This window comes from Oncorhynchus gorbuscha, linkage group LG06 (assembly GCF_021184085.1).
Source record: "Oncorhynchus gorbuscha isolate QuinsamMale2020 ecotype Even-year linkage group LG06, OgorEven_v1.0, whole genome shotgun sequence".
Taxonomy (NCBI): domain Eukaryota; kingdom Metazoa; phylum Chordata; class Actinopteri; order Salmoniformes; family Salmonidae; genus Oncorhynchus; species Oncorhynchus gorbuscha.
In genome coordinates this window covers 48,197,497-48,220,860 of record NC_060178.1, presented here as the reverse complement: position 1 = coordinate 48,220,860, position 23,364 = coordinate 48,197,497, and the positions used below count along the sequence as shown (strand labels likewise).

Sequence of the window (23,364 nt, the reverse complement as noted above, 5' to 3'; positions counted from 1 at the left end):
TTTCACTTCATTATTATTGGGTAGTGTGTGTATATTGACGAGATTCTTGTATTTTTTTCAAAATAAGGCTGTAATGTAACAATGTGGAAAAGGGGAAGGGGTCTGAATACTTCCCGAATGCAAACATGTCAATTGTAAACACTGTTAAAAGCACTGTGTATCATAATGACTCATTTTTGTTTTCACATGTGATGTGTAATGTTCCTAAAGAACATTTTCACATGTGAAATTTCACATATTAATTGCTCCAATCGTGTGGTTTTTCAGTAAGGGAGATTTACATAAAGTACAATTTTCTGTCCAACTATGCACAAGCAATTGAAACCTACACTTATCCACTTAAAGAAATACAATTTTCACATCAGAATGATAGTGAAATTGACAAGGGGCAGCATAATGAAATTGTATAATGTTTTTGTTTACACTCCCAAATTGTGAATGGATTTGAATTGGAGCCACCAACTCCAGGGGCGTCTGGTGCCAACTCCCAACCAACGCTCACCACAGACAAGCTTAGTTTAACGACCTGGCCACAGCCACTACACCACAGCCGTCTGCACAGCCCACAGCCCACAGCCCACATCCCTGTCAGAGGAAAACTCCAGCTGTCTTTCTGGTTTATATGCCGACCCGTGATACAGATGAGAATAAATAATAAATAAATAATAAGCTAATAAATAAGGAAATTATCTCATGTAAAACACTAAACGAGTCTCCCTGTCCCGTCTCTATATAGGACAAGCACAATGCAATTCCCATATGAGGCGAACCAACAGCAATAAACCCCTAACCATCAGGATTCCAGAGGTTTGGGGAAGGCGGCCTGGGAAGCAGGTGTGTTCTCCCACTTCTACAGTTACACAATATTCTTGGAAAAAATCTTTCACAATCGTCATTTTCAGGTAAAGAACAAAACAATCACATACCCCCTACATGAAACAGTAAACCGTTTATGGCCGGAACCAGCACAACCCGGTTGGACGGTCCTTTGATATCCATAGGGCTGGCACGTTTTTTCACATGCAGGCGCTTGTCCATTCACATTTTTTTTTACGGGTGTTATAGTAAAGACCATAAGCAACTCGTGAGTTTCAAGTTTGGGGAAGCTTACAATTTATCCTACCATTTCTACCTGTCTGAGTGAAAGTTATGATACATGGACATTTTCATTTCAACAATTCAATTCAATTCAATTCATTTCTCAAAATCATTGTTACATTTACATTTACATTTAAGTCATTTAGCAGACGCTCTTATCCAGAGCGACTTACAAATTGGTGCAATCACCTTATGACATCCAGTGGGACAGTCACTTAACAATAGTGCATCTAAAACTTAGGGGGGGTGGGGTGAGAGGGATTACTTAACCTATCCTAGGTATTCCTTAAAGAGGTGGGGTTTCAGGTGTCTCCGGAAGGTGGTGATTGACTCCGCTGTCCTGGCGTCGTGAGGGAGTTTGTTCCACCATTGGGGGGCCAGGGCAGCGAACAGTTTTGACTGGGCTGAGCGGGAGCTGTACTTCCTCAGTGGTAGGGAGGCGAGCAGGCCAGAGGTGGATGAACGCAGTGCCCTTGTTTGGGTGTAGGGCCTGATCAGAGCCTGGAGGTACTGAGGTGTCGTTCCCCTCACAGCTCCGTAGGCAAGCACCATGGTCTTGTAGCGGATGCGAGCTTCAACTGGAAGCCAGTGGAGAGAACGGAGGAGCGGGGTGACGTGAGAGAACTTGGGAAGGTTGAACACCAGACGGGCTGCGGCGTTCTGGATGAGTTGAAGGGGTTTAATGGCACAGGCAGGGAGCCCAGCCAACAGCGAGTTGCAGTAATCCAGACGGGAGATGACAAGTGCCTGGATAAGGACCTGCGCCGCTTCCTGTGTGAGGCAGGGTCGTACTCTGCGGATGTTGTAGAGCATGAACCTACAGGAACGGGCCACCGCCTTGATGTTAGTTGAGAACGACAGGGTGTTGTCCAGGATCACGCCAAGGTTCTTGGCGCTCTGGGAGGACACATGGTTAATCATAAAATCTGAAGTAAAATGATAAATATCTGAAAGTTAGTTGAATTTTAAGGCGAGAGCACCAGCCTCTGCCATTAGGACACATTGATACACTGTGGTCCATTGGCGGCTAAATAAATTAGCGCATAGAACCTAAAGGCCAATGCAGCAGTAAGCGTATAACTACCACCGTTAACTAAGTAAAATACATAGGCCTAAAGCCGAGAAATAAAAACAGTAGAAAATATCCTGATGAAAATTCCTGCCTCCCTTTCCATCTGTCTTGACTTGAGCTATTGCCAGTGAAGTGCAACATTGTATCAAATCATCAACTGGATCGGCCCAAAGCCGTTGCTAGCACACTTGCAACATTGCATCAACTATCCTATTCCAGGCTCTCAGAGTTTCCCACGCCAGTGAGCTCGGGACAGACAGCTGTTTTTAAGGACGTTTCCACTGGATATATGGGAACATCGGATCATGATAGTTTACTAATTCACACAGAGGCTTGGTGATTATCGAGGCCGTGACTGTTGGAAAGATTTTTCAAATGCTGAGGAACTATAATTTGCAATGGATGTATAAAAAAAACTGACTTTGTTTACAATGTGTGAGGCGAAGAAAAAATGACTGAGAAACTCAGCTTATTAGTGGTGGACGTGGTGAGTTAAGGCAACCAGACATTGCCAAATAGGCATTTTCAGAGGAGGAACTTCTTGATGCAATTAAAGCCTTTAAGTCTGGGAAAACTCCAGGGCTGGATGGAAAACCAGTTGAGGTAAAACAAACCTTTTTTGATGTACTAAGAGGACTCTTATTAGCATGTTTTAACCACTCATATAAAAAGGGTAGATTATCAGATACTCAACAAGGTCTGATTTCATTATTACTGAAACAGGACACAAGTGGTAAATATAAAGATCCAGCCCATTGAAAAAAATGTCGAGGCCCCTTACACTTCAGCGTTGTGATGCAAAAACTTGAGCAAAATGCATATGGCATAGAATTTAAAAGGTATTGTTGGATATTATACATCCTAATAAGACAGGTTTTTACATGGACGATACATTGGAGATAATATAAGATAAGGACTGGAAACAATAGAACACTATGAAAAATCTGGGAAACCAGGCCTGGTATTCAAGGCTGACTTTGAAAAGGCTTTGCAAAAGTACAACTGGAATTTATATGTAAATGCCTGGAATATTTCAGATTTGGAGAATCTCTTATACAATTGGTCAAAGTTATGTATAGTAATCCTAGGTGTAAAATAGTAAATAATGGCTACATCTCAAAGTATTATACTGTGGTGAAGAAAAACAAGGTTGTCCACTATCGGCATGTCTATTTATTATGGCCATCGAAATGTCAGATCCAACATTAAATAAATATAATATTATTGTTCAACACAAATATACTAATTGAGAAAAAAAAGTATAATATTTGTAAATTAGATCATAAATAGGACTGGTGGAGTTATGTCACACATGCAGCTAACAAAAATCTATGGAAATGTCTGCTCTACCCAAAAGTGGAAGGGAGAGAACGTCGGGAACTTGTCTGTCGGCCCTGAATTAAAGACCAATTGTTTACAGACAGATTACTTCACTTATAATTCACAATTCCAGTGGGTCAGAAGTTTACATGCACTAAGTTGACTGTGCCTTTAAACAGCTTGGAACATTTCAGAAAATGATGTAATGGCTTTAGAAGCTTCTGAAGCTAATTTGGAGGTTGGAGGTGGAGGTGTACCTGTGGATGTATTTCAAGGCCTACCTTCAAACTCAGTGCCTCTTTACTTTACATCATGGGAAAATCTAAAATAATCAGCTAAGAACTCATACAAAAATTGTAGATCTCCGCAATTCTGGTTCATCCTTGGGAGCAATTTTCAAATGCCTAATGCTACCACGTTCATCTGTACAAACAATAGAACACAAGTGTAAACACCATGGGACGACGCAGCCGCCATACCACTCAGGAAGGCAACGTGTTCTGTCTCCTAGAGATGAACGTACTTTGTTGCCAAAAGTGCAAATCAATCCCAGAACAACAGCAAAGGACCTTGTGAAGATGCTGGAGAAAACAGGTACAAAAGTATCTATATCCACATTAAATTGAGTCATATATCGACATAACCTGAAAGGCCGCTCAGCAAGGAAGAAGACACTGCTCCTAAGCCTCCATAAAAAAAATCGTATTTTTTGGAGAAATGTCCTCTGGTCTGATGACACAAATATAGAACTGTTTGGCCATAATGACCATCATTATGTTTGGAGGAAAAAGGGGGAGGCTTGCAACGCAAAGAACACCATCCCAACCGTGAAGCACAGGGGTGGCAGCATCATGTTGTGGGGGTGCTTTGCTGCAGGAGGGACTGGTGTACTTCACAAAATAGATGGCATCACAAGGTAGGAAAATTATGTGGATATATTGAAGCAACATCTCAGACATCAGTCAGGAAGTTAAAGCTTGTTCGCAAATGGGTCTTCCCAATGGACAATGACCCCAAGCATACTTCCAAAGTTGTGGCAAAATGGCTTGAGGACAACAAAGTCAAGGTATTGGAGTGCCCATCACAAAGCCCTTGACCTCAATCCCAGAGAAAATGTGTGGGCAGAACTGAAAAAGCGGGTGCAAGCAAGGGGGCCGACAAACCTGACTCCGTTACATCAGCTCTGTCAGGAGGAATGGGCCAAAATTCACCCAACTTATTGCGGGAAGCTTGTGGCTTCCGGAAGAGTTTGACTCAGGTTAAACTATTTAAAAGCAATGCTATCAAATACTAATTGAGTGTATGTAAACTTCTGACCCACTGGGAATGTGATGAAAGAAATAAAAGCTGAAATAAATCATTCTCTCTACTATTATTCTGACATTACACATTCTTAAAATAAAGTGATGATCCTAACTGACCTAAGACAGGGAATACTTACTAGGATTAAATGTCAGGAATCATGAAAAACTGAGTTTAAATGTATTTGGCTAAGGTGAACCTCCAATTTCAACTCTATATGGAGTGTGTGACTGTCTAGTTTTATAGCTTATAGTTTATTCGCCGTTAGTCAGCACCTCTACATAAAATATTATCTCTGGGTGTGCGCCAGCCCATATTTTTTCATTCGGATATATAGGGATACAACCATCCCAGCTCTGCAGATTTTGCTGCAAGAGACATATTTATTAAATCATTTGTTTTGGTAGTGTCCATATGTATTTTATATTTGGTCGCATGTTCAGGAATGGCTGAAGAATTGCCACATTTACCTGAAGCTAATTCTGCAAATAGCACTGCTGGGTGATTTGAAAAGTCATAGTCAATAATATAATAATACCCTAATGGATCATCTTTTGAACCTGAATAGAAAGGTTCAGAACTTTTTTTGAAACAGCACAGTTGAAAAATATATGGCAAATGGCAGTGGTGTACTTTACTATTTATATTGTTTACAACTTTTACTTTTACTTCACTACTTTCCTAATTTTAAATGATGTACTTTTAACTCCATACATTTAAATAAATTAAAATAAAAACAAGAAAATGGTGCAGTCTGGTTTGCTTAATATAATTAGATTTTATTTAAATAGATTTGAGCAGTTACATTTACTTAGACTTTTACTCAAGTCGTATTTTCCTGGTTGACTTTCACTTTTACTTGAGTCATTTTCTATTATCTTTACTTTTACTCAAGTATGACAATTGGGTACCTTTTCTTCCTCTGTCCAGGAAAGAGGTTTTCTGAGGAGAGCATTTGCTACAGGAGCACCTCGAATTCAGTGTAGACAGGGAATTTTCAACGGTAAATTGACTTAAACATGTCAACGTCTTGCATATGCAGTCAATTCTCCATATTTAAATTTGATTTCAAAATATGGAAACTGCCCTGAAGGCACAGATCTACAATCAGAGGGTTCAGAATTGTTCGTACATTAGTTATCAACAGAGCCGGTACATCAAGCTACCATCACTAAAACATCATCCAGAATATTGCCGATGTCAGCCTTGCAATGCAAGGCTATCACTGTTAGTATTCATGTTATATTTCTGCTCATCTAAGCCTCATTCGGTATGAGTGAACCTGAGCCAGTCAATGTAATGTCACTAAGGACCCACCAGTTCAGGACAGAGGTCAAGTCAACCCCTTGCATTAAAAGTCATCAGAGACTTCACATTACAGCAAGGTTATCTTTTTCTTTCGGAAAATACATGTTTATCCTTCTCTTTCAAGATGAAATGAATCAACACTCCTTCCTCCTCACCAACAGCAGATGTTTTTACATGCATCTATTTAACCACCATCCCTTCTTTTCCCATCCCGCCCCTCCCCCTTAACTGCCTACTCAATCAAATGACAGACACAGGTATTTTCCCCTCCTCCGTCAGCAAATAACAACCAATCAAAGGCCTCTGTCATGCCCACGGGGCACTTTCCACCCAAAAACTCTGCTGCTGCTATTCACCACGGCAATAGCTGGGAAAACCTTTATTTAACTAGCCAAGTCAGTTAAGAACTAATTCTTATTTCAATGACGGCCTACCCCCAGCCAAACCCGGAAGACACTGGGTCAACTGTGCGCCACCCTATGGGACTCCCAATCACAGCCAGATGCGATGCAGCCTGGACTCGAACCAGGGACTGTAGCAGGGACTCTTGCACTGAGATGCAGTGCCTTAGACAGCTGCGCCACATCGGGAGCCTGAGAAGAGTCTATCCCTTCCAAAGACACCTTGATCTGAGCACCATAGAGATATACGTTTTTTATCTCAATATTGAGCACCTACCACCCACTCTGTGGCAGGGTAATGTTGCTTACCATTCATTTAAATTGCCAACCATAATGAAAAAATATTAAAGGAAGTACTATTCCTCAGAAGTTAAACAAAAATCATAACGTTGAACCCAAGAGGAGTAAGATACTAGTCTCTCTAGACAGACGGGTTGCCTCCCACAATGTACCAGCTTAACACTTCTGTACGTGTACAACAATCAGTTTGGTCTACACTGTTAAAAGTGCCCTCACTGCAACTGAGCTGCCACCAACCTCAACTTTACTAGAGTATTGAAAACACATCGTCCTGAGATGTTTTGAAACATTACATGGTGTGTCGTCATTTAGTCAAGTGTTACGCAACACCTTGCCAGGGACTGCGAGCGCTAATGGAAAAGGTTGAAAACACAAGTATGATGTTTAGAGTTCTGTTTAGTGCAGAATTAGATACCTTCTCCTTTTGGTGTCGTTTCCTCTAAAACTATTCTGGTGTTTCAAATCCTGTCTATTGCAACATTAGATCGCTTCTTCTGGAGTACTTTAATGTTTAACATTGATTTATGTATCTGATCATTTGCCAGTTTAATCCATTTTGGCAGGCATTGTTGAGCACAGTAGTAACTAGAGGTTTTACTGCAAGCATTGCAGGATTCTGTATTTGCCTCTGTCATTAAAAGTTGGACATGTGGGAATGGGTTGTCTCATCACTCATGTCCTTTTGCCTGAAGATTTTGATATTTGTTCACCATTACACCTCGTGGTACAACAAGCTGCTTAATACTAATGTAGAAGTATACTTGTCTTTCTTCAAACATGCATATAACAATGTGTAGAAATGTGTGAATTACCCACAATCCTCTAAAAACAGAGCCACGTGGCAAGATAGGAAGTGGGGTTCAATTACAGCTTCCGCCTGTCCCACCTTTTACCTTCCACCACCAGATCTCAGGTTAGGTGCACCACTTTCCATGGTTTCATTACACAATCATGGTGTTTTGAGTCTTTCTATTTGTACAGTGTTGAGGAAAGAGTTGGGACATCCGTCTTTCCTACGTCACTGCACTAACCGCTTGATGCCCAAGCGTAAACATCCCCGGACATCAGTCTTTCCTACGTCACTGCACTAACCGCTTGATGCCCAAGCGTAAACATCCCCGGACATCAGTCTTTCCTACGTCACTGCATTAACCGCTTGATGCCCAAGCGTAAACGTCTTTCCTACGTCACTGCACTAACCACTTGATGCCCAAGCGTAAACATCCCCGGACATCAGTCTTTCCTACGTCACTGCACTGACCGCTTGTTGCCCAAGCGTAAACATCCCCGGACATCAGTCTTTCCTACGTCACTGCACTAACCACTTGATGCCCAAGCGTAAACATCCCCGGACATCAGTCTTTCCTACGTCACTGCACTAACCACTTGATGCCCAAGCGTAAACATCCCCAGACACAAAATAGTAGCTATCAAGATGAAGATCACTGAAGATATTTTGAAGGAGTGCATTTCCCAAGTGGCTAGTTTGCATTAACTACCTTTGCTAAAAACCACTGCTAACATTTTGCCGGCAAACTTAGGTTTCGCATTACGACGTTCTGGCATGTCTGCCTCGTGATTTGTTGAGAGCGTTCTGTCTGTAGTCTTCTGTCTGAAGAGGACCCTCCCCAGAACAATTTGTGTCCCTTTTTGAGAATCTGTAATTAATCCCAGAGTGCTGTTGCTGCCCCAGGTCTGAGATTTCCGAGGCTAGTTAGGTACTGCTTCCCTCCCACTAGGATTAGACCTTACCCTTTTCTGGAGCAAAGGAGTCTGGGAGTCAGAGTATGACATTGAACATTACAGCCAGGGCCCTGACAATAAAACTGGTCCTGGCTGACCCCTGGGGGCCTCCACATCCCACAACATTAACAAGACTCTCTCTGGAGCTCAAGGGGGATGTCTGTGCCCCCCAACCCAGGATTAGAGCACTCACCTTGGGACCAGGAAGACCAGGCAGGCCGGGGTTTCCATGTGGACCAGTAGGACCCTAGAGAGACAGCAAGAGATAGAGAGAGATTAATTTACAGTAGATCTACTACATCACAACGACAGCATAGAATTATTGCTAAGTGGATGGGTCTCTACAGAAGGTGTAAACGGTACAGTGAATTAGTCATACTGTATGTCAGAAACAGTTCCCATCTTTTAGCCACAAAGATTAAAGGTAGATACATCTGCTGAATGAGTCAGTAGGCTGTGATGAGATATAGTGAGACTGAGTATTACGCATATTTTATGTCACGTTTCTTCATGTGCCAAACTATGTCCTACCTTTAAACCGTCCAAGAGTGCACTTTCAAGGGAACACCTTATAACATACATGCACTCACTTTGGGAACAACCACACGTGCATGCTCATGTACACACACACACACACACACACACACACACACACACACACACACACACACACACACACACACACACACACACACACACACACACACACACACACACACACACACACACACACACACACACACCCCCCTGCTGTTGCCTGGCTTAACCTGCATTCTCTCTATAACACCCACTACAAACTAAAGCCATGAGGTAAGACTCTGCTCTCTCCCATAACAGTAATCAGTCACCATAAATGGCTGTGATCAGGAGATGACAGAGACTTAACGTAGGGGTAATGATGACCCACGCCTAGTGTTAAAGGTGTCTGTGAGTTCTCTTGACACTGGGTTGTGTTGTGGTGTCACAGTCTTGTTCTACCACCCAGCCCCCAACCTCTCCCCCTGTCGCTCTACTTTCCGCGACTCCAGTAAAACCCCATAACAAAGGATCTCTCACCCCTCTGCCTCCCTCCCTCCCTCCTCTCCCCATTTATCTAACTACCCGTCTCGCTCTCTCCCCCTCTATCGCTGCAACGCTCTCCTCCCACCCTCCTCCTATCTCTCTCTATAGCTTTCTTCTCTCAGTCGCTTTCTCTATCGCTTCCTTCTCTCCTGTCTCCCAGAGCAGATCATTTAAAGTGGGGGTCTGTTCTGTGTGTATAAAATGCTGCCACCTGTGGAGTGTGGGATTTAGCTAAGGTACAATACAGGTGAGTACAGTACAGTGAGGTCTGGAGGTTTGTATCTTGCTGAGGCAGCAGAGTTAGCAGCCCACACAGACACAACCCCCCATTACAGTCATTTTCCACCCCATAACAAAGCCTCCCTCTGTCTATGCCTCTATGGGTCACCGCACAGTATGTAAACCATATGTCTCCACAGTTGGGTCCCATGAGGGTTTACCATTATACAGTAGTTTACCTGTAGACAATTTTTACTGCCTGTCTGGCTGGCTGCTGGAGGGTCCCTGTCTGTCTGACACACATTAAACACGCGTAACCAAGAGGCTTGATGTGTTATAAAGAGGACTTTACAAAGATAAAAACAGAGAGAGGTGCACCTGTGGTCTTCCTGAGTATAGCTGGCTAACTGTGATAGGCACTGCATCTCAGTGCTAGAAGCGTCCCTACAGACCCTGGTTCGATTCCAGGCTGTATCACAACCGGCCGTCATCGGGAGTCCCATAGGATGGCGCACAATTGGCCCAGTGTCGTCCTGGTTAGCGTTTGGTCGTTGTAGGCCGTCATTGTAAATGAGAATTTCTTCTTAACTGACTTGCCTAGTTAAATCAAATGTAAAAATATATATATATCATTCTCTATAGCAGAATGTTCAGAAATGCCAGAACATTAAGAGCAAAACATGTCTAGTGATGTTGAAGATGCTCAAAAATGTCTACAGCTGCATCAATGACTGGAACGAACTGCAAAAATCACTGAAGCTGGAGTCTTACATCTCCCTCTCTAACTTTAAGCATCAGCTGTCAGAGCAGCTCACCGATCACTGTACCTGTACATAGCCCATCTATAAATAGCCCACCCAACTACCTCATCCCCATATTGTTATTTATCCTCTTGCTCTTTTGCACCCCAATATATCTACTTGCACATCATCATCTGCACATCTATCACTCCAGTGTTAATGCTAAATTGTAATTTTTCTGCCTCTATGGCCTATTTATTGCCTTCCCTCCCTACTCTTCTACATTGGCACACACTGTACATAGATTTTTCTATTGTGTTATTGACTGTACATTTGTTTGTGCAACTCTGTGTTGTTGTTTTTGTCGCACTGCTTTGCTTTATCTTGGCTAGGTCGCAGTTGTAAATGAAAGCTTGTTCTCAATTGGCCTACCTGGTTAAATAAAGTAAATAAAGTTTTTTACCTTTATTTAACAAGTCAGTTAAGAACAAATTCTTATTTTCAATGACGGCCTAGGAACAGTGGGTTAACTGCCTGTTCAGGGGCAGAAGGACAGATTTGTACCTTGTCAACCTTCCAGTTACTAGTCCAACGCTCTAACCAATAGGCTACCCTGCCGCCCCGGCAGAATAAAGAATAAATAAAAAATCTTGACTGGCTGCATCACTGCTTGGTATGGCAACTGCTTGGCATCCAACCAAAAGGCAGTACAGAGGGTAGTGCGTTTGGCCCAGTACATCTCTGGGGCCAAACTCCCTGCCATCCAGGACCTCGATACCAGAGGAAGGCCCGACATTTTTTTAGAAGACTCCAGCCACCCAAGTCATAAACTGTTCTCTCTGCTACCACACGGAAAGCAGTACCAGAGTGCCAAGTCTGGGACCAAATAGCTCCTGAACAGCATCTACCCCCAAGCCATAAGTCTGCTGAACAGTTCTTAAAATGGCCACCTGGACTATTTACATTGTCCCCGTTTTGTTTTGTTTTTTTGCAGTGATTCTCTTGCACTGGCTCTATGCACACTCATTAGACACTCACACACACACTACATATGCTCACACACAAAACACACCCTTTTTTGAAGCATTTCTTGGTAAAGACTACACCTGTTGCATTCGGAGCATGTGACCAACACAATTTGATGTGATTTGATTTAAATGATCTCAGTGTGGTCAGTGATCAGAGGGTAGCTTTCAGAGATCAAACTCTACTATGGTACAGTTTAGTCTCAACAACATCAGAGCAGAGACACGCACTGAACAGCCCTGAACAGCCCTGAACAGCACTCTACTACTGTAGCAGCAGGAGTTGATTTCTTGATGCTCCAAGAGCCAGTAAAGAAGGCTTATACTATACTACAGTATACTGTATACTGGGGTATTTGGAAATAGCCACGGGATGGTTTTTCAATACTTTCAATACGGTTTAAACTATTTCTTTGAAGTTTTTTCAATACATTTTCATATTTGTAGCCAATTTAAGTGAATACATGCAGCCAAATTGTGCAGTACGTTAGGAGACAAAAGAGATTACGTTCTTCATTTCACTTGTCAGATTATTTTACATTATGAAGCTTAGCGTAGTTCCCTAGACCCCAGAACAGTTGAGCGAGTCACGTTTGCTTGTAAAGAGCACAATGGGAGAAAGCGGGAGCCGGTGAGTCCAGATGTGTATTTGGTTTAACTTGCTAGTTAGCTAGGTATGTGGCTGAATTAATGAGGAGACGGAGCATCATATATTCTTAGCTTTCTGCCATGTTTGAGAAGTCAAAGGGCTTTGGATGAGTTCTGTACAGCTGCCACTGCTATCTTGAAATCCTAAAAAAAAATATATAATTTTGGTTCTCGGCCCCTGAGTCTGCTCCTCTGCCCCTCTTCTCAGAGCAGAGAAAGCAGGCCCCGTTGCGTGACTCCAGACACCACACAGACACAGCATGTATACATGCTGCTCCAGAGTCAGTGCTGTTTTTCCTTCAGACCACCATGCATCCAAACATTGTTCATTTGCACTATATCTCTCGTTCACATTTGGTTGTAAATGTCCAAACTCACCCCAAAAAAATGCATTCTGTACCCGCTACCTATAGATGTAGAACTTTATGAGCTGGATTGCCTGTCTTTGCAATTAGTTTATTTTAGATTGTGCTCGTTAGCATATTTAGCTAATACTATGGAAATCCGCTAGTACTTATGCTAGGCCCCCTTGTGTACTAAGCCGGCTACTATAAATCCCAGAATGAGAGAAGGACGGTATGACGATATGAAAATCTTTATACCGCCCAACCCTACAGTAAAGTTAACATGCATGCATTATCCTCTCACAGGACCAACTCATTCCTACGCACCATTACAGCTCATCCCTGGTTCTTTTTGGAATGCCAGGAGCTCTGTAATGGTGCTGGGTCACTGGTCTTGACGACTGGCTTGTGTCTGTGGATTAATGGTGATGAAGTGCTTTGAGAAGTGTATCGACTCGCAGACCGTGTGTCATTGCTATGTCTGTTGGGTGTGTTGATGGGGTGAGAGTGCTTTGAAAAGTGTACGTGTAAGTGATGTGTTTTCAGTCACAAAGTGTGTGTCAGTGTTGAGAGAGTGTGTGTCAGCGTTGTGTGTATCAGTGCTCTCGGGTATGAACGTGCTTCATCAGGCCAATAAACCTGACCCCAACTTACGGAGGACCAGAACTAGCCACTTCATGACCTGTCCTGAAATAAAACTCTGAAGAATCCTTTTCAAAAGCCAGCACGACCTTGTAAGATCCTCTAAAAAACACTTTTCATAGCACCATATATCACTGTACGAGACTGCTAGGGTTAAAACAACTCTGGGGATCTCCTTTCGAGCTGTTTACAGTGTCACCTCAAGGAGGGGTGTAAGCACAATGGCATCACATGACCACAGGTGTGACATGGTTTGCAGTGTCACCTCAAGGAGGGGTGTAAGCACAATGGCATCACATGACCACAGGTGTGACATGGTTTGCAGTGTCACCTCAAGGAGGGGTGTAAGCACAATGGCATCACATGACCACAGGTGTGACATGGTTTGCAGTGTCACCTCAAGGAGGGGTGTAAGCACAATGGCATCACATGACCACAGGTGTGACATGGTTTGCAGTACTCACCCGAGCTCCTCTCTTCCCAGCAGGACCAGGTAGACCAGGGGGACCAGGAGGACCCTGTTATAGAGAGAGAGAGGGACGTTACAGACACACAAATAACTTGCTAATTGAGAAGTGATATCATGCGGTTTAATGTACAGTTAGATGTGGGTAGGTGGATACTGTATTTATGTAAGAGACAATTTCAAATCAAAGGAGGCAAAAAAACAACGTTTTTTTAAACTCCAAATCGCTAATAGCAAAGCTTTGAGAGGATGGTGATATCATGTTACATTGTCTGGATGAGTGTGAAGTACTATGCCTCAAACCAGTTCTGGGATTAAGATAAACTCTTTGTCATGGCAAAACAACCATGGAGGAAGAGCATGGTATGATTCCACTTCATGTTCTTTTCGACCCAACATATAAAAGAAGAAAGAGAGGGGGGGAAACAAATGTGCTGAATACTTTTAAATTCCAGAGTTGGAATTGAAGACTCTAGTACAGTACTTGTAAAACGTGACTTTGATTACATTAAACCTGGTATGTTATGTGGTAGCTTTTTTCCCCATCCCACGCATTCATAACAAACTTACACAAATGCACACATCCACAGAGGTGTGGAGTAAGGAGCTAACTTTCAAACAAGTCAGAAGTCAGCTTGGCTGTCTCAAACGGGATACAGATGTAGGATCTTAATTTGAGCCAGTTTGCTACAATGGGAAAATAATCCGTCTTTTACTTTGCGTCTTTTACTTTCGGTTTTGTACACCAGCTTCAAACAGCTGAAACAACAATATTTTGGGTTATGGGAAATATATTTCACAGCGGTTTAGATGGTACAATGATTCTCTACACAATGACAGATTGTTTTGTCACATAAACTGAAATTATGTGAACTATTAGAATTTTAGCAACCAGGAAATGGCTGAACGATTGCTGCATATTGCACCTTTTAAAGTATGATTGATAATTGGAGGCTTTTCAAAGTAACAGTTATCATGTATCCTCTATGGACTGATGTGCTAATCCAAGGCAAACAAAAAGAAAGAGAGGATCACTGGAGAGACTTACAGAAAGAGGTTTCACTGAATGTCTTGGCTGTGGATGGGATGCTGGTAGTAATACTGACAGCAATATAACTGCTGACGAAACTAGACCATGATTTAGGGGGATTTTCACCGCATTTCATCCATAGAAGGGTACTTTCGAGGAAGGATTGTTGACATATATTTGATATTTATACTTTATATTAAATCATAATTGAGAGGAAATTACCTTAAGTTGGAACATGAATATATGTTGGCCTTACCCAGGCCTCCTTTAAGACTCAATAATGATTATGTAGGAGTTACAAGGAAAGAATAGTATATAAAGATCCAGTCCATTTCAAAAATTGGAGGCCAGCATCCCTGAGTCGCCTCTTCACTGTTGACGTTGCGACTGGTGTTTTATGGGTACTATTTAATGAAGCTGCCAGTTGAGAACTTGTGAGGCATCTGTTTCTCAAACTAGACTAATGTACTTGTCCTCTTGCTCAGATGTGCACTGGGCCTCCCACTCCTCTTTCTATTCTAGTTAGAGTCAGTTTGCACTGTTCTGTGAGGGGAGTAGTACACGGCATTGTACGAGAACTTCAGTTTCTTGGCAATTTCTCACATGGAATAGCCTTCATTTCTCAGAACAAGAATAGACTGACGAGTTTCAGAAGTTCAAAAGTTCTTTGTTTCTGGCCATTTTGAGCCTGTAATCGAACCCACAAATGGATGCTCCAGATACTCAACTAGTCTAAATTTAACAGTATAGCTTCTGTCCCTCTCCTCGCCCCGAACCAGGGACCCTTTGCCCACATCTACAACTGCCTCCCACGAAGCATCGTTACCCATCGTTCCACAAAAGCCACGGCTCTTGCAGAGCAAGGGGAACAACTACTTCAAGGTCTCAGAGCAAGTGACGTCACCGATTGAAACGCTATTAGCGCGCACCCCGCTAACGAGCTAGCCATTTCACATCGCTTACATATAGAAGGCCAGTTGTATTGCTTCTTTAATCGGAACAACAGTTTTCAGCTGTGCTAACATAATTTGAAAATGGTTTTAAAATGATAAACTTGGATTAGCTAACACAACGTGCCATTGGAATACAGGAGTGATGGTTGCTGATAATGGGCCTATGTAGATATTCCATAAAAAAATCTGCCATTTCCAGCAACAATAGTCATTTACAACATTAATGGGTATTATAGTAAAGACTATAAGCAGCTCGCAAGTTTCATGTTTGGGGAAGCTTACAATTTATCCTACCATTTCTACCTATCTGAGTGAAAGCCATGATATATAGGCACATTTTCATTTCAATAATTACGTTTTCATTTCTCCATCATTGTCACATGGTTAATCGTAAAATTCTGCACAGCTGCCACTTAAAATTCAACTAAGGCGAGAGCACCAGCCTCTGCCAATAGGACAAATTGATACACACAATATTGAAAAGTATAAACATCAATATATACAAAAAGAAAGAATGTATTTGGAAAATATTTGTATATATTGTTAACATAATACACACATATATATATATAATAAGTTCCAGAGTGGGATCTTTGCTAGTTTTAAAGTTATTACCCATTTCATACAGAAAAATTGGCGTAGTAGACAACGTAACCAATCACAGTTCCACTGTATCACCCTGCAAATCAACAGCAAACAGTGACCAATCACAGTCCTCCCTTTACTTGCTCCACTGTATCACCCTGCAAATCAACAGCAAACAGTGACCAATCACAGTCCTCCCTTTACTTGTTCCACTGTATCACCCTGCAAATCAACAGCAAACAGTGACCAATCACAGTCCTCCCTTTACTTGTTCCACTGTATCACCCTGCAAATCAACAGCAAACAGTGACCAATCACAGTCCTCCCTTTACTTGTTCCACTGTATCACCCTGAAAATCAACAGCAAACAGTGACCAATCACAGTCCTCCCTTTACTTGTTCCACTGTATCACCCTGCAAATCAACAGCAAACAGTGACCAATCACAGTCCTCCCTTTACTTGTTCCACTGTATCACCCTGCAAATCAACAGCAAACAGTGACCAATCACAGTCCTCCCTTTACTTGTTCCACTGTATCACCCTGCAAATCAACAGCAAACAGTGACCATTTGAACCATTTTCACATTCACTCTGTTAGTAATGCTTACAAATTGGATCTAAAAGTAGCACAGATCCCAGTCTGGAACTTTGATATTCCCGTAGTGTATATTATGTTCAACAATATATCCAAAACGTTGCCTTATCAAAAAGGGTACATTTACAAAATTCATGTTAATATTTTTCAAGATTCATAAATTAAGGTAAGGAATTAAGGAAAATTGTTATTGAAATCAAAATACCACTCTAAAGATGAAAAAAAAAGATCACAAATATAAACGTCACAAATATTCCAACTCAAAATTTAAAAAATATGTCAAAACACTTTCCTTCAAAGGATCCTCTTATGGATAAATGTCATGAAAATCTAAAACCTTGTTTTTGTGAGGAATCACACTCCCATGACACTGTGTTCACAATGTAGCAAGCTGCTATACAGCAGCATGAAATAGTATGACGATCAGGACATAATGCACACACAGAGAGTCATGGAAAAACTATTTTGGAATGATACACAATAATAAACAAAGGGATACAAAAACAATTGTTTACAGACAGATTATTTCACATATAATTCACTGTATCATAATTCCAGTGGGTCAGAAGTTTACTTACACTAAGTTGACTGTGCCTTTAAACAGCTTGGAAAATTCCAGAAAATGATGTCATGGCTTTAGAAGCTTCTGAAAGGCTTATTGACATCATTTGAGTCAATTGGAGGTGTACCTGTGGATATATTTCAAGGCCTACCTTCAAACTCTGAGCCTCTTTGCTTGACATCATGGGAAAATCAAAAGAAATCAGCCAAGACCTCAGAAAAAAAATGAATAAAAAGCCATTTCCAAACACCTGAAGGTACCTGTTAATCTGTACAAACAATAGTACACAAGTATAAACACCATGAGACCACAAAGCAGTCATACCGCTCAAGGAGACGCGTTCTGTCTCCTAGAAATGACCGTACTTTGGTGCCAAAAGTGCAAATTAATCCCAGAACAACAGCAAAGGACCTTGTGAAGATGCTGTAGTAAACAGGTACAAAAGTATCTATATCCACAGTAAAACAAGTCCTATATCAACATAACTTGAAAGGCAGCTCAGCAAGGAAGAAGCCACTGCTCCAAAAGCGCCATTAAAAAGCCAGACTACGGGTTGCAACCGCATATGGGGCCAAAGATCGTACTTTTTTGAGAAATGTCCACTGGTCTGATGAAACAAAAATAGAACTGTTTGGCCATAATGACCATCATTATGTTAGGAGGAAAAAGGGGGAGGCTTGCAAGCCGAAGAACACCATCCCAACCGTGAAGAAAGAGGATGTCAGCATCATATTGTGGGGGTGCTTTGCTGCAGGAGGAACTGGTGCACTTCAAAATAGATGGCATCATGAGGGAAGACAATTATGTGGATATATTGAAGAAACTTCTCAGACCTTAGTCAGGAAGTTAAAGCTTGGTCTCAAATGGGTCTTCCAAATGGACAATGACACCAAGCATACTTCCAAAGTTGTGGCAAAATGGCTTAAAGACAACAAAGTCAATGTATTGGAATGGCCATCACAAAGCCCTGACTTTAATCCTATAGAAAATGTATGGGCAGAACTGAAAAAGTGTGTGCGAGCAAGGATGCCTACAAACCTGACTCCGTTACTCTAACTCTGTCAGGAGGAATGGGCCAAAAGGCCACTTGAAACGTTTGACCCAAGGTAAGCAATTTAAAGGCAATGCTACCAAATACTAATTGAGTGTAGGTACATTTCTGACCCACTGGGAATGTGATGAAAGAAATAAAAGCTGAAATAAATCATTCTCTCTATTATTATTCTGACATTTCACATTCTTAAAATAAAGTGGTGATCCTAACTGACCTAAGACAGGGATTTTTTTTACCAGGATTAAATGTCAGGAATTGTGAAAAACTGAGTTTAAATGTATTTGGATAAGATGTATGTGAACTTCCGACTTCAACTGTACGTGTGCGTACAAAAGTCCTGCACTCTATTCCTCTCCGTCGATATCAATGGCACAAAGAGAGAACGTCTCAGCGACAGAAACAGCTGCTCATGGAGCCACACTCCAACACAGACACAGTGATGGAAACAGTGAGTGCACTACTACCGCCTTCTCCTCGCCATAACAACAGGGCCAATTGAGACCATGAGGCTTCTTCACGTAACAAAAAAACAAAGCTCTGTTGATAATATTAGCAGCATGACAGCTGTGCTGCGTGTTGGGCCCAACAAAACCTTAAAACTGTATTTATTGTACAGTATGTTCCATACTATATATTTGAATTTGCTGTCTACTATAGGTAACACTTAGCCTGGATAAACCAGACTTAGCGCTGCACTCACTATTGTTTAGTATGGTTGAACCAGGCTAGGTAGCACTAATAGTACCAGCAGTGAAAGGTATTTCAGAGAAAGGAAGTAAATCATGAAGGTGACGATTGAGTAATCTGTACTTCCTCCCTCTTAAAGTGGATTTGAAGTGTCTGTACATTCTTCTCACATCCCAGCATTGAGTCAAAATGGATCTCAATTCTCAACAATTCTCAATCAAAATAGAAAAATGTTAATGCACCAAGTAGTAGGTAATTGCAACGGCCAACACACCTGAACACACTTAACAAGAGAGGATATAGAGTTTTGTTGATTAAAAGCAGTATGTATGTTTTTAAATAACATTCTTAGAACTTATAAACATTTGATTGTTTTTTTATGGAAAGTTTTCTTCATTTTCTGAGAACGTAACTGAGCTTACTGATGTTAATGTGTACAATTTTAAAAAATACATTCACAGAATATTGCCAAGAACTGACATAAAAGAGAACCATACATTATCTGAATGTTCGGAAAACATCTCTTAATCACACCATTTTTGAGAACTTTCCCAGAATGTAGTAAAAATATGACATTAAATAGATCCACATGGGAACTTGTGTGTAATGTTCTGTAGAAGTACTTAAATTCCTACAGAAGAAAGTTGTTTAACGTACAGAACAATTTGAGAACATGACTTTAAATAGAACCATGAGGAAACCTGTAGGAAGCATTATTATGAAGTACCCACAGAAAAACATTGTTTCTTAATGTTTTCAGAACTATTTGAAAACATTCCAAATGTCAAACCCATTGGAGAACATTCCTAGAACATTACCAAAATTGCAATTAAATGTTACCATGTCTGAACTTTTAGGAAACGTTCTATTAGACTAATGAAATTCCAAGAAAATAACGTGTTTTTTGTCAAAGAAGCATATGGTTCCCAGAACGTTATGTGCTAGCTGGGTATCTGCTCAATAATAGGACAACCACGTGCTCACCAAGCTCAAAGAAACATATGGTTCTCAGAACGTTATGTGCTAGCTGGGTATCTGCTCAATAATAGGACAACCACGTGCTCACCAAGCTCAAAAAAACATATGGTTCTCAGAACGTTATGTGCTAGCTGGGTATCTGCTCAATAATAGGACAACCACGTGCTCACCAAACTCAAAGAAACATATGGTTCCCAGAACGTTATGTGCTAGCTGGGTATCTGCTCAATAATAGGACAACCACGTGCTCACCAAGCTCAAAGAAACATATGGTTCTCAGAACGTTATGTGCTAGCTGGGTATCTGCTCAATAATAGGACAACCACGTGCTCACCAAGCTCAAAGAAACACATGGTTCTCAGAACGTTATGTGCTAGCTGGGTATCTGCTAAATAATGGGCTGTAAAACAAAGGATTTAAAGAGTTATTCATATTCATCACCTGTGTTTAATGTTATGCTTCTCTACTAACTATCTGGAGCCAGAGCCAAAACCTATGTGAGGATGAGATACAATCAGTGTTCCATTCACTGTACTTCCATGCTCCAGAGCAGGCAAATGAAGCACGGAGCAGGGAGCACTGAACACGGGAGAGTAAGGAGCACAGGAGAACGCTGAACAGAACATAGCCATGTCCTCAATCTGTAGCTCTGAGTGCAGGATGGGATGTGGTGACATCACAATCACACATTGTGATCACCCATTGTCCTTGCGCTGACCCGACATCCTAAATATGGAGCCTGTCAGAGACTGTTGCTAAAGAAAACACATACAGTAGCTTAGTCAAGGAGGATGGAAAAACAAGTCGATATCTGACTCCTTGACCTCGGACTTACTCTCGGTAAAGGTGCAATCTGTAATAATTATAGTGACTGCTTTTCAATTATCAAATAAATGACAGATTGTGGCTTTAAGTCCTTGAGGAGAAAGGTTGAGCAGCAACATCACTGACTTGGAAACACCTCAATCAGCTGTGTCCCTCTGAGGCTGCCATGGGGCCATATGCATTAGATCAGCATCACCGATATGACAGAATGTCAGAATGTTGTTCTCACTGAAGAGAAGAACAAAGACCTCTACAGCTAGCTAGCTGATGTCAGCCTGTTGGATGCTCTTTTGTCGGAGGCTATAGGAGCAACCCCCAGGTATAATTTACACCCCTCCCCACTCTCACAAGTGTGAGGACGAGTCACTGGCAGTATGTCAAGAGGAATGACATGTTATTTTAACCACCTGTTGATACATGAAAAAAGGTGCTTTGACACCATCACCTTGCCTCTAAATCAATACAAAGGCCTGCCAAATTATTTACTTATTTATTTTTATTTTTGGGGGGGGGCTTTATTGAGTGTGTTTGAGAAAGGGGGCCAACAGAACACTCAATGCATAATCACAATAAATTAGGCTTAATTGCTCATTTTCCCCATTGCTCATGCACACCTCTGCTCTGACTTGCGGGAAACACACTTGAAAGAAATGTTTCCAACATTCTCTCAATCTATTTATGAATTCCAAACACTTACCGGAGGACCTGGTTCTCCTTTGGGTCCGGGCAAAGCTTCGTCATAGTCTCCGTAGAAGTAGTCTGGATCCTCATAACCATAGTCGTAGCCTCCCATGTCCACATCGTAGGCCTCTTCCTGGCCATGCTCCTCTGAGGTTTCCACCTGGTTCTCCCGGTACAGGGTGGTGCCATTGGGTCTGAACTGGGTGTCCAGGAGGTGGTCAATGGGCTGGAGCTGGGGGTTAGAGTCCCTAGGCCTAGAGCTGGAGCTGTTCCTCAAGCCATCCTTCAAGTGAGTCTGCTTGACAGGAGAGTTTATACCTGGGGTGTCTATGGTGACCCTTTGTGGCCTCCTGGGGCTCCTCTCCTCCATGTCATTCTCAGACTGGGGAGAGTGCCTGGTTGAACCCCTTGTTGGGCTGGATCTGACACTGGGGGTGGTACTTCTGCGGGCGATTCCCAGGGCCTCCAGCCCACTGAGGGTGCCTGAGGACAGGCTGTTGTGGACAGCAGTGACGGGGGTATGGATGGAGTTGAGGTGCTCTAGCAGGGAGCTCTGGGTCTGGATCCTGACCCCCAGGTGTGGCTGCTCTGAGGGGCTTAAATACATTGTTCCGGACCTCTCCAGAGAGGGGATGGGGGCTGATCCGGCCGAGGTGGACGTCTGCTGGGTGTGGGAGTCTACCGTCAACAATGGGGGCACCACCATCTGGGACTCCAGAGAAAGAGGAATAGGAGAGAAAGCCAGGGAGCTGGAAACCTCCATATCTGAGCTGGGGGGCCATCGGAAAGTGTCGGCCAGCCGGCATTGTCTTTTAAGGTAGTCGCAGTAGCGCGCAGCAGCCTGGGCCAGGGGGTAGATATCCAGCTGGCATATGAGGCCCTGGAATTGGGCTGCTTTGGAGTTCATCCTTCCTAAGGTGAGCAGGCCTCCGGATCCTGACCCCAGGGTCTGTGACCGGGTCAGCGTCTGCTCTCTCTGCTGCACCGCCCCGCAGTCCGCATGGAACGACACAGAGCGTGGCCTCACGCCCACAGCGAAAGAGTGCTGGCGCCCGTCGTTCACATCATAGCTGAAGTAGACGGAGGTCTTCTCGGCAGTGTACACGACCACCTTCCCGGGCAGCAGCTGGATACCGAACTGCAGCTTGTTCCTGCTGTCACGCACGCTGAAAAGGAAAGCATTGTTCGCTCGCCAGGAGCTTAGGCTCACCACAACAGAAAACTCCTCACCGAGCTCCGGCGGGAACAGGCTCCCCATGGGGGCTTCAATGTGGGCATCCAGGCTGAGTAGGACCCCGGCTCTTGGGGGTGAGGATGGAGGAGAGGGCGAGCTGATCCCAGAGGAGAGAGTCTCTCTGCTGCCGGTGAGGCCCAGCTGATGGAGGATATCGACACCTGTGGAGGAGAGCGCTGTAAGTTAAACAGTCAGACCCGTGCAACATCTTAAAATCTTACAAATAGTAATAGGAAGAGGACATCAGCATCATCACTACCTCCAGTGAAACATGGTGGTAGTAGGGGATTACTCAATTCACTGTATATACAAATGCTAGTGGAAAAGGAGATGAAGGAAGAAGGACAATTATGAAAAAAGAACGGAAAGCAAGTAGAAGAGGACCATGAAGTGAATATATAGATGGAAGGTCTGATCAAGGCTCGGCCACACTGACATCACAGATTACCCATAGTCCTCCTCACACAGCCAGGCAAGTGAGCCATGCAG

General features: G+C 42.6%; 1 protein-coding gene across 3 annotated transcripts in view; it reads right to left on the bottom strand.

Moving 5' to 3' along the window:
* Positions 1-23,364, bottom strand: part of LOC124038041 (collagen alpha-1(XXIV) chain) — a 101,914-nt gene that overhangs the window by 36,325 nt on the left and 42,225 nt on the right. For all 3 annotated transcript variants that reach the window (XR_006839291.1, XM_046353418.1, XM_046353419.1), the window contains exons 3-5: positions 21,658-23,036; positions 13,689-13,742; positions 8,738-8,791 (exon numbers count right to left, since the gene is read on the bottom strand). Coding sequence is in view for 2 of the 3 variants with exons in the window: in XM_046353418.1 (XP_046209374.1) it covers positions 8,738-8,791; positions 13,689-13,742; positions 21,658-23,036 (1,487 nt within the window). In the remaining variant the exon portion in view is untranslated. The remainder of the gene's footprint in view (positions 1-8,737; positions 8,792-13,688; positions 13,743-21,657; positions 23,037-23,364) is intronic.